The sequence below is a fragment of the Hipposideros armiger genome, unplaced genomic scaffold, assembly GCF_001890085.2.
Source record: "Hipposideros armiger isolate ML-2016 unplaced genomic scaffold, ASM189008v1 scaffold_1316, whole genome shotgun sequence".
Taxonomy (NCBI): Eukaryota; Metazoa; Chordata; class Mammalia; order Chiroptera; family Hipposideridae; genus Hipposideros; species Hipposideros armiger.
In genome coordinates, this window is record NW_017732666.1 from 168,441 (window position 1) to 180,555 (window position 12,115).

Below are 12,115 nucleotides of genomic sequence, written 5' to 3' on the forward strand. Positions count from 1 at the left end.
GTAGTTCTCTGAAGACAAGCACATGCCACTTTCCTCTTAGCACCCAAGAAAACGCCGTGCAGACGAAAAGGCCCATGCCACTCCCCTAATGGCAGAAACGGTACCAGGCCTTTCAGAGATGGACAGCTAATTCAACCAGCTCTGTGTGGGCCTAATTAGGCGCTTAAGAGGGAAGAGGAAATGAATGCTGATTGAAGAACTGGTAGGGGAGCCCTCCATTACCGCGGGTGGAATGGAAATGATACAGCCACTTTGGAAAGTAGTTGGGCAGTTTCTTAAAAAGTTAAACCTTCACTTACCGTATGACCCAGGAATTCTACTCCTAAATACCCACCCAAGAGGAAAGAAAGCATGCGTTCACACAAAGGACATGCATGTTCGTAGCAGCATTATTCGTAATAGCCCCAAACTGGATCCACCTAAATGTCCAGCAAGGTGAAGGGGTAAAAAACGGTGACACCTCCATACAATGGAATACTACTCGGCAATGAAAAGGAACTGACTACCGACACAGAGGTCAACACGGCTGAATCTTAAAAATGTTAGGCTGAGTGAAAGAAGCCTAACACTAAAGAGTACATGTTATATGATTGCCATTGTATGAACTCTTTAGCAAAGGAAAAACTATAGAGACAAAAAGCAGATCAGTGGTGGCCTGGGGCTGGGGGCAGGGGCAGGAGTCGATGACAAATGGGCTGAAGTGGAAGTGAGGAACTTTTGTTTGAGTCCTGGCTCTACCATTGCCTAGCTGTGTGCCTGTGGATAAGTGAATAACCTCTCTGTGCCTCTGTTTCCTTGGTTACAACAACAATAATAATAGCAATGGTAAGAGCTAGTTTATGAGACTGGCTCTGTGTCAGGCCTATATCGTATGCACTGTCACATGTAATCCTCACCCAACAGCTCATTTTACAGGTGAGGGAACTAAGTTAAGGCCTTCAGCTAGGGTTGAATTCTGACCCCCATGGCTTCTCCAGTCAACCTTGTCTGTCCCACAACCTGGTGTGTACTCTGGCTACCCAGCTCTATGTGGTCCCCACCTTATAATTGCTGTGATAACCCCACACTTCCCAACTATAGGAGAGCCCATTAGCCTGGGGGCTCCCAGCTGTTTCATCTGTCACCTGCTGCTGTGACCCATCCATCCATTCTTAGTCCCTGGGGATTTGGCCTTGACTTCCTGTCCAGGCCAGAAGAGTGACATGCCACTCAGTCCCTGCTTCTATAGGGAACACCCATGTTTGTTCTGTGCTAAGAACGTGGCTCAGTGCAGACCAGGAAGATCAAAAAATATCATTGTTAGGGGCCGGCCGAGTGGCGCGTTGGTTAAGAGCTGGCTTGGGACGCCAGAGGGTTCCGATTCGGATCCCACATGAGGGCCAGTGACACTGCCCTCTACAGCTAAGATGCTGAACAACAGCTCAACCTGGAGCTGGGCTGCCGTGAGTCACCAGCGACGGTGTAGGCTGCAGCCCCTGCTGCAGTGGGTTGCCATGGGCTGCCGTGTGTAGCCAGCAGCCAGCATGAGCGGCCAGCAGCCGCCGTGATCGGCCGTCCAGAAGCCGGCGACTGATCTGCCTCACCTGGGAAGAGCGCAATGATGGTGCCAACTTGGGCCAGTGAAGCAACGTCCTCCACAACTAGACTGAAGAACAAAAGAACAGCAACTTGTCTGTCTCCCTCCCCGCGATTCCCCAGTGCTGTTCCCATCTCCCAATTCCCCAATAAAAATCTTTAAAAAAAAAAAAAGAAAATATCATTGTTAGGAGGTCCCTTCAGAAGCCGCCGGTTCTAACAGTGACCCAAGGAGGTGTCTCAAGGGCAGGCAAAGGGGGCCTGCACTCCTTCCTCTTCAGCCAGAGCAGCCCCGTATTTTATATCTGTTTCAGATACTGTGCCTCCACAGAAGATTTCTAAAGAAAGGGCTGTGACACGTCTTAAAAAGTTTGAAAGCTGCTGTTCTCTGCCAATGCTCAGCTTCCCGGGTATAGAAGCTGAGGGCTTGAGGACAGAGCTAACTTGCTGAGGGTCGCAGAGGTCATGATTGACAGGCAGGCACAGGAGGGGCAGCGGGTCCCTGGAATCCAAGCTGGAGAGCTCTTTCCATCACCTCCGCAACAGCCCAATGGGAAAACGGTGCTTCTGCCTCATACACTTCTGTGTCATTCTTGAGGGTCCTTTAGCTATAGGCTAGAGAAATCTGGAAGCACGACAACTCTCCCGGGGTTTTCCATCTCTTTCCTCTCACTTCACACATCTCTGAGGCAACTACCAATTTGGCTGTCTTGACACATGACGACAGATGCTCCCCAGGCTAGCTGCCTACACCAGCCTGTGACTGCAGCAGGTGTAAATCAAATAGAGGAAATTCTTGATAATTGGACGACAAGGGAGATGGGGAACAACTTTCCTCACTACGGAGAGAAAAACACTTATCTGTAATGTTGACTCCCCTAAAGTGAAATCAAGTTGCACACGGACAAAATGAAATGATACGAACTTTTTAAAAAGCACATTTATCTCAGAGAGTAAATGAACCTTTGGTGTTTCACTGTTATGAGTGCTCCAATTACTAGAGTAGCACCATTATATACTCTCTGTTCCTCTCGGAATAATATTATAACTTTGTACTCAGTCTGCTCCTTCAAAGATAAAGGGATATAATCCGATATAAGTCTTAATTTATAAGGGGCAAACCTCTTTCTCCTATTAGGGCTTGTCAGTGTGATGCTAAAAACGGTCCTTTGGTTGACTTGTGAGTAATTGATTCTCTGACGCTGACAATGCTTAGGAAAATGAAGGTATAAATGATGGGTGTGCCACACAGCCACTGGAGCAAACGCTGAGCCTAAGGTCTGTGGAACTGGAGCAGCGCTGCACAGCAGAGGGAGGTCTTTCTGCCACATCGCAGGTGAGAGACGGGGGTGGTCCTGGGGGCTGGGCTGGATGGGACCAAGAAAGTTGACCGTCTCATCAACTCAGAGACACCAAGTCAAAGAGGCCTACCACCATCCTCTTTGCTGGTAAGTACATTTAGGTCCCTTGTCAGGGGCCCTGAAACATGCTTTTGATGGTTGGCGCCATTTTGAGGTTGTCTGGAATATGTGGCACCTCAACCCGTGGAGAAATGGCAGGCAGACAGACATGTTCCAGGTGTCTGTCAGAGGGGGGTGAGGTCTCAAGTGTGTGTGGACAGGCTTCTGGGGCAAGATGTGAGCTGGTTGGATTCCCCTGTCAACAATGGGAATATGCCATGGATCGGAAAGGAGCCCAAGTGGCTGTGCAAATCAATACCATGTATTGATCGCTCAGAACCGATTCAACATAATTGCCTGGAAATTGATACCAATTTGCTTTCTTGCTCAATTGCAGCCGCACTCCTTCCTCTAGGTTATAGACACAATTACCTGCCCTCGGAGCACCCCGTCACCCCCACACTTATTTCCTGACCCTTGCTTTAGTGCTTCTGAAGTATTTGTGTCCTTCCTCATAAGCTGCCTCCATACCCCCGTTTCCGAAAGGAGATGGGGTGTCTCTCTTTTGAGTGACAATTCAAGGTGCTTCCTCATTCAAAACTTAGATCTCCTTTGACTTGCAACATGATTGGTGAAACGGCTTGTAAATTGGATCAGGGTTCTTAAATGACAAAGCAGAATACTTAAGAAAGGGAAGAGATTTTTTTTCCCCCTAAGTGTTCCAAAGGGGCCTTGCTAGGTGGGGTATTCGGACCTGCCCTCTGGTTAGCTGAAGGCACACCTGCAGTCTTGGCATGAAGGCTGGCGAAAGGCGCCAATTGAAGTAGGTCAAGGGCCCATTCACGCTGAATCCAGACAACCTCACATATATCTAATCACGGAATTAGTTTGTAAGCACTGCACAGAGCTATGTGATGCTCGTAATGATAGATAATATACCTAAAAGGCTTTCGGAACCTTCAAGGAGTAGTGGATGATGTTGTTGGATTCGTGCTACACTTAAATCAGTGAATTCTCGCTCCTTTGAATGGTCATGTGGAATGTGTCGGTCAGCAGCTATTTTATCTTTGGTGACACAGCCTCTATTCTTATCAGGGCATAAGCTGGAAACTTCTTGTTGTTTCCCATCCTTGTCCAACGGGATTTCTCACCCCGACAGACTGGGTTCTCACAGCCCAGAGGTGGCAGTGGCGTCCTGAGCCACTCCTGGGGCACATGGCTTAAGGCAAACGATGTGCTTTTTGGTTGATCAGACTACGCAGTCGCTCAGCCTCCTTCTGAATGAGCAGTGTTCCTGGATTTATTATGATTTGCGCCCCCAAAGTCTGCTCTCTTACCATATTATTTTCAACTCCCTAAAACCACTGCGTGTGCATAGGGATACACCAACCAAGCAGGTGTTCCTGTTTGTCCCCCTTTTTCCTTCCTCAGAGACCCAATGACAAAACGCAAATGCTTTCGGTTTTATCAGGCCCATTTCCCACGTGCAGGTGATGAATTCTGAAGGGCCCCATGAACAGGGAGCGCTGTGAATAGGGTATTGTATCGGGGAGGCTGCTGCACGGAGCAGGAGGTCTGCTGGCCTGGGAATTGTGAGGCCCATTCTCAAGTGCCTGCTCCGAAACTAATTTGATGGAGGACTATGGAAAAAGGCCTTTCTCTTCTCTGGGCTTGTTTCCTCGGCTATAAAATGAAGATGGTGATACCTGCTATGGGGTGGGCGTGTGAGGGTGGGCTGTGTGGGCCAGAGGGGCACAGGGGCTGGGAATCAATTGTGCCAGCTCTAGGACAGGGGCAGGAGATGGGGAGGCTGAGGGAGGGCTTAGGCCAAGAGTAGGGTCTTGGGCTTTGCTCTGGAGAAAGTGGGGGGGGGCAAGGGCTTCTGAGCAGAGAAGTGGGGGGAGTAGGGACCTGGATGTGCCCAGGCTTCTAAAAGATCAGCCTCAAAGGTGAGAAAGCCCAGGCTGCAGCTGGGAGATAGAAAAGGCAGTGGTTGTGTGAAGGGACCTTACTTGCCTCCAAAGATCTCCCTGCTTAGGAAACTCTGGCCATGGACCAGGTCAGGAAAGGGGGAGCCACACGTGTCATGGTATGATGAGGACAGAAGGCTAAAGATCCTTGATCTGGGGACCAAAGGCTCAAGTCAGAGACAAAACACATCGAAAGGGCTTGTCCTGTGGATGACGGTGCAGAAGCTCTGGGTGGGTGTCAAAGGGGCAGCCCTTGGGGGCAGGTACCATGTTCTTATCTTTTCTCTAGCCCCAGTCCCTACCAAAAGAGTGAAAACTTAACAAGTTTTTGCAGGATAAGGGGACTTGGACTTGACACGATGAGAAAAACCTCCTCACAAGAAGAGCTGCCTGGAAGTAGGACAGGCTGGCTTGGAGATAGGGAGTTCCCTCTCACTCACTAGCAGCAAATACTTGAGCAGGAACTGGAGGATTATTTTGGGGTGTGCGGCGGTGCGGGGGGACGTGGGGGTCATCAAGGAAGGGCTGATGACTGAGGCCTGGACAGCTGCTCCCTCCAGTTCTGGAGGTGCTACGGTCTCAAGCCACATGGAGCCAACCCCACGGACGCTCCCTTGGGTCTCAAGGTATCCCTGGGTTCGTCAGGACCCAGTGTCTGAGACAAGGGGAGTGATGCCCAGAGAGGGCAGGTGAGCCCAGGAAAAGAAAATGGATTTCTTCCAGTGCTGGCTCTGCCTGCCAGAAATCACTCCTCAGCAGGACCAGGGAGGAAATGGAGCCGTGTGGGGTGATCATGGGAAAGGGGCTGGCTGGGCCTCTGGATGGGTCTTTATCTCTCCTGAGAGAGGGGGTACCATCAGAGATGGGAAGACCCAATTCATAGGCAGCTGAGTCACACCAGGGCAAGTCTGGGTTGGCAGTGGTGGCATCTCTCCAGCCGAGGCGGGCTCTTTCCCTTGTCGACTGTTCTTCCCCCAATTGCAGAGCACGGTGTCGGCAGGCCCCAATTAAGGGTAATTACGTGATCTATGAGATAATTCTGCGGGGCTCCCCAGGCTCCTTGGTCTCTTCCAGGGCTCAGATTGTTTGGCGAAATCTAAGCGTCTAGAGCAAGATTTATAGCCTTCCCTTCCCTCCAATGCCACACAAAACCAAACAGCGCATGCCTAATATTACTATCCGTGCAGGTCTAATATTAGGTCATCACAGCAACAGTTTATGGAGAAATTCCTCTGTGCCAAGCCACTCTCTTCAGGTGCCTCATTTCATTGCATGCTTACAAGGACTCTACGTAGTAGGTATAGTTATCAACTCCATTTTGTGACTAGGGAAACTGAGGCCCAGAAAGGAGGAGCCACTTGTCCTGGGATGCACAGCTAATGATGGCAGAGCTTGGATATGAGATTAGTCTGACTCACAGCTTGAGCTATTAGTCCCGATTGCTATTGTCAATGTCACACTGTGGGAGTCAGGGGGGGTGACCTAGGGGACTAAAGGAAGGTGCTTGCTTCTCCTCTATCCCTTGCTGAGGCCCGAATTCCATGTATAATGCCTTACAGGAAGGGGCAGTTTCATCATTATCTTTCATTTTCTGTTCAACCCTATCAGGTCAGCAAGGGAGCTTTATCATGCCCATTTTACAGATAAAGAAAGTGAGGTCAGAGCTCATGACTGGCAGAGGCTGAACTTGAACTCAGGTCTGTCTGGCTTCCAGAGTCTGGGTTTTTTCCCCCGTAACCTACAGCTTCTAAAAGACAAGGACCAAGGCTTGCTCGGAGGCAAGCCCAGGGCTGGGCACAGCCAGCAAAGGGCATCCCTGTGGCGATGGCGACATCTGACCTTCCCTCCTGTCATTTTCCAGGTGCCACCACAGGGGTGCAAAATGCTGCTCTGGGTGTTCTTGCTCATGATCCTCACCCTCAGCAGTGGCTCCCACTGCTCCCCACCCTCTCTGCCCCTCAGGTAAGCAGTCCTGGATTCCCATCACCCCAAAGCCATCCCTGCTGGTGGGAGGGTGCTTAGAGGATGCAGAATTGAGCCATCAGCTGTCCCCAGCCATCTCTTCAGGCAACCCCCACTGCCCATCTCTGGGAGGGGGGCACTCTGAGTTCCAGAGAAGACACCCTGGGGTCCCACACCCCTCTGGGGATGAACAGGGCCAAGGGCAACAGGTGGACCTTACAGAGACCTGGTGAGTGCAGCCCTGTCTGTTCCCTTGCCCGAGCCTGCCATACTGCCCATTGACCTCTGACTCCTCCCACATAGGATGCCCCGGTATGCCGATGCCATCTTCACCAACAGCTACCGGAAGGTGCTGGGCCAGCTGTCTGCCCGCAAGCTGCTCCAGGACCTCATGAGCAGGCAGCAGGGGTAAGCAGGGGTTCTGGTGATCCCTTCCACACTCTACTGTGCACCAAGTTTTGTCTCTTCCCTTGCACAGCATCTGTTATTTCTGGACTTGCCATAGCAGAAGGGCCCCAAGGTCAAACTTCAGCTTCCCTCTAACTATTAAATGATCATTGAACACCTACTATGCTTCTCCCTACGCTGGACTCCAATAGAAACCATACCAATGGTAGTTAGCACTGGATCACCACTCAAAAACAAAGGCTCTGCATGGGGACATTTACATACACTTGGCACAGTGTCAAGCACACAGTAAGCCCTTGTTAGCGTTAGTCATTATTCTTCATTTCTTATTTGCTCTTTCTAAACACCCTACAAAGTAGGGACTCTTACCCACATCGTCCAGAGCCATTAATAACTTCTGAAGGACACACACACCAAAGAGTGGCAGAGCTGGGATCCAAACAGCCTGACTCCACATTTTTCAGTTTTCATTTTGAAAAAATTCCAAATGTATAGAGAAATTGCAGCAATAGTACAAAGGACTTCTACACACCCTTCCCTATATTCAATAATTCCTAATATTTTTATCATATTTTCTTACTCTATAACTTGGATGTACATCTACACATACACAAACACGTGTACACACTTATTATTACTATTATTAGCATTATTATTATGTTGCTGAACCATTTGAGAGTATTTTGCAGTCCTCATGACCCCTTACCCTTAGGTATTTCTGTGGGTGTCTCCTAATACCCAATGAAAGGACATTCTATTACTTAATCACAGTATAATTATCACTTAGAGTCCATATTCAAAATTTACTAGTTGTCCCCAAATATCCTATATAACAATTCTTTCTTTTCCTGATCCAGGATCCAATCCAGGGTTATAGGTTGCATTTAATTGTCATATCTCTTTAGTTTCTTTTCATCTGGAACAGTTCCTCAGTCTTCCAAGTCATTGACGTTTTTATTTATCAAAGGTCAATTGTTTATAGAATGTCCCTCATATTGGATTTGCCTGGTGCTTCCTCTTGGTTAGATTCAGGTTATGCGGCAGAGATGGTGTTGTGTCCTCTTCAGTGTATCATATCAGGAGGCACCTGATGTCAATTTGTCCCATTATTGGTGATGGTAACTTGGATCATTTGGTTAACATGGTGTCTGCCAATTTTCTCCTCTGTAAAGTTAATATTTTTTCCTTTGTAATTAGTAAGTAACCTGTGAGGAGATATTTTGCAAACGTGTGTTTCATAGCCTATACTCTGCACTACTACATAGACTGCCTTCCTAAATGTTGCCGTATTTAATTCAGTTGGCTGGCAGCATCCAAACCAGACATGGGAACAGGCACAGGGACACACCCTGCTCTGCTCCCTTTGCCCTGCTCTTTCCCAGGCCTCTCCACCTGCGAACCAAATAGCAGCCTCAGCTGTTTCTCTTTTTCTAATCAAATAGGGAAAGAAACCAGGAGCAAGGAGCAAAGGTAAGGACTGGCCGTCAGGTGGACAGCATGTGGGCAGACCGAAAGCAGATGGCATTGGAGAGCATCCTGGTGGCCCTGCCGCAGAAGCAGAGGTAGGAATACGTGCATGTGTGTACATATGTGTATGTGTGTGCACGTGTGCATGTGTGTTCATCTAGGGAGCTCAGAGGCTTCCTTTCCTGAGGATCAACAGGAAAAGGAAAGACTCTCCTCTCCAAAGGCATGGGACTCTCCCAAGCAAACTGGGAACGAAGTCCCTCCTCCCACACATCAAGAACTGGAGGAAGAGGAGAAAGCGTGTGAGATAGCAACTGGATCTTATCCATTGCTGTATCTCCAGTGTGTAGCAAGAGGCCAGGCTCAGCGTCTGTGTCCAAAAATATTACTGACTCGGTAGTTCTGGGAGAAGACTCAGGAACCTGAATTTTAACAAATGTCCCCGGGGATGAATGATCTGAGAAGCGTGCCCTGGGTCCCTTGCCAAGTTCATAAAACTATAAAGCCAAGCACCAGCCCCTCCCAACGCCCTCAGATAGACTTGTGCGTGTAGCACTCATGATAGAGAGAGAGGAGAGTGACAGTCATTCCCCATCTCACTGCCCCTCACATTCCCAGTGGGAGTTAGGGGAGATCAGGAATGAGTTTTCCCATCTTACAGAGGAGGGAAACTGAGGCAAAGAAGGGGCAGCAGCTGCCCCCAAGTCAGGGGCTGGCAGGCCCAAGACCTGCTTCCCTGGAGCGCCTTCCCAGAAAGCCCTGCTTCATGGACAAAGTTTCCCCCAAAATGACTGTTTGGTGAAACTCTGCTATATTTTGGAGGCCAATTTTCAACTGTGAGCACCAACATGTCCCAGCACGAGTCTGCCAGGCATTTCTGGACCTATTAAGCAAATCCAGTTCCCAACAGAGCTCTCCATGTGCCCACTCACCCTCTTCCCAACCTAATTAGACACCAAGAGCTCAGAGATCTCTCACCAACTATAGTCCTGTGGAGGTACAAGCAGCAGCAGGCGACAGGCGGACGGCAGGAGAGGTGAGAAGCAGGCTGGGAGGCCGGATGCACACCTGGGCCCCAGGTCTGGTTCTGTAGCCAACTCACTGTACCCAGCAAACTGGCTTCCTAGTTTCCTCCTCTGTGAAAGGAAGGGGTTAGCACTGACCCCCTCTAATGTCCCTAAGGGCAAGCATTCTAAAAATAATGCCTCGAAGAATAATGCCTGTGCTGTGCTTCTCATGCTGGGGCTAGGTGTCCTTCACCTGCTTTATAGCTCCCACCAGGCCCCAGTGGGGGTGGAGGGGTCCCCAGGAGGGCCACGTCCTAAGAATGCAGGCTTTGCTCCTGCAGATTAAAAGCCAGAGGCTTCACGGGGCTCGAAGTCACAGGGCTGCAGGAAAGGGCCAGGAGGCTGCTATAGCCAAAGTTTCCCCCTCCAGCTCAACGGCTGCAAATACCAGGGAATCACGGGTAGGCCTGAGAAAACATAAAGCAAGAGTGAGTCCTACCTTGATAGCTCGGAGTAGAATGATTTGACAGGTGGCATTCTGCACCCACCCTAGTTCATGTCTGCCTAACAGCCCTGTAAGGTAAACTCAGGTTAAAATTTATCCCTCCTCCCAGCCCTTCAAAACCATCCAATGACTTTGGTCTGGGGGGACAGCAGTGATAGGACCGCAGTTGTCCCTGCTCTCATGGCATTCATAACATGTTGCGGCAGACAGAAACTGAACAAGCACTGGTATAGTGGATTATTTAATGTGTGACAAATGGTAAGCGATGTAAGTTGTGTGGTGAATGTTTGTGCCAGAAGAAATAACCTAATCTAACCCTTTCTGGGGATTAGAGAGAGGTGACTTCTTCAAGGGGAAGTCTCTGGCCTGGGAGGGATCTCAGTGGGACGGGGTTAGCAAAACTGGGGCTAAGCATGAGGTAGTTTTTAAAATTTATTTTATTATTATTTTTTCAACTACAGTTGACACACAATATTGTATTAGTTTCAGGTGTACAATGTCGTGATGAGACATTTATGTAATTTACAAAGTGATCATGCCAATAAGTCTAGTACTCATCTGACACCATACAGCATTAGTACAATATTATTGGCTATCTTTCATCTGCTGTACTTTACATCCCTGTGACTGTTTTTATAACTGGCAATTTGTGCTTCTTAATCCCTTCACCTTTTTCACCCAACTTCCTAACCTCCCCTCGCATCTGGTGACCATCAGTTTGTTCTCTGTATCCATGTGTTTGTTTCTGCTTTATTTGTTTGTTTTTTAGATTCCACATATAAATGAAATCATATGGTGTTTGTCTTTCTCTGATTTATTTCACTTAGCATAATACCCTCTAGGACCATCCATGTTGTTGCAAATGGTAAGATTTCATTCTTTTTTTATGGCCGAGTAGTATTTCATTGTATACAGAGGGTGCCAAAAAATATATATACACATTTTAAGAAAGGAAAAACTGTATTAAAATTGTAATACTCAATATATACCGATAACAAAAGATGAATATGTGTCATGTTTGACTTCTGCAATTACAAGAGGTGCTCAAAGTGCTTACCATCAGCGTAATTTTAATACAGTTTTTTTTCTTTCTTAAAATGTGTATACATTTTTTTGGCACCCTCTGTATATATGTACATCTTTATCCATTCATCTATCAATGGGCATTTAGGTTGCTTCCATATCTTGGCTATTGTAAATAATGCTGCAATGAACATAGGGATGCATGTATCTTTTTGGATTAGTGTTTTGTATTTATTTGGGTAAATACCCAGAAGCGGAATTGCAGAGTCATAGGGTAGTTCTATTTTTAATGTGAGGAACCGCCATACTGTTTTCTATAGTGGCTGCACCAATTTGCAATCTTGGCAACCATGCACGAGGGTTCCCTTTTCAAGAATGCGGTTCTTTTGGAACCCAGACAGTCTTGACACTGGAGCATCTACCCATCCGCCTCGGTCCAGGTGTCCTGCCCTAACTTGCCCTTTCTTCAGTCCCTCCAATTGAGCTTTTTCTTTCTTTCTGCAACAGGAATTCCCAAGGATGAAGATCCTGCCTGTGTTTTACGCTGCCTGCAGCCAAAACACAACCGCATCCAGTTAATCCTATTTAATTTTTGACCTACTTTTTCCTTTATAAATACAATAAAATTCCCCCATCCTGGTCTGCATTTCAATTTTCTTTTATCTTCAGCCTAATTTTTTATGTGTTTTACAGAGTTACATTTCCCAAAGTGGTATTACACGGTCTAATAAAAAAAAAAATAGCTAACATTTACCAAGCACTCAAGATTGCCAGTCGGGCAGCTTCACGCCTAGAATC

The 12,115-nt window shown here is 47.9% G+C and overlaps 1 protein-coding gene across 1 annotated transcript; it reads left to right on the forward strand.

Annotated features, from left to right (window-relative positions):
- The first annotated feature begins 2,854 nt into the window (after positions 1–2,854).
- On the forward strand, positions 2,855–11,912 carry GHRH (growth hormone releasing hormone). The gene is made up of 5 exons (XM_019633456.1): positions 2,855–2,911; positions 6,807–6,907; positions 7,211–7,315; positions 8,758–8,877; positions 11,825–11,912. Exons 2-5 carry the CDS (start codon positions 6,828–6,830, stop codon positions 11,838–11,840), a joined length of 321 nt encoding a protein of 106 aa, XP_019489001.1. The 5' UTR covers positions 2,855–2,911; positions 6,807–6,827; the 3' UTR covers positions 11,841–11,912.
- The last annotated feature ends 203 nt before the right edge of the window (positions 11,913–12,115 follow it).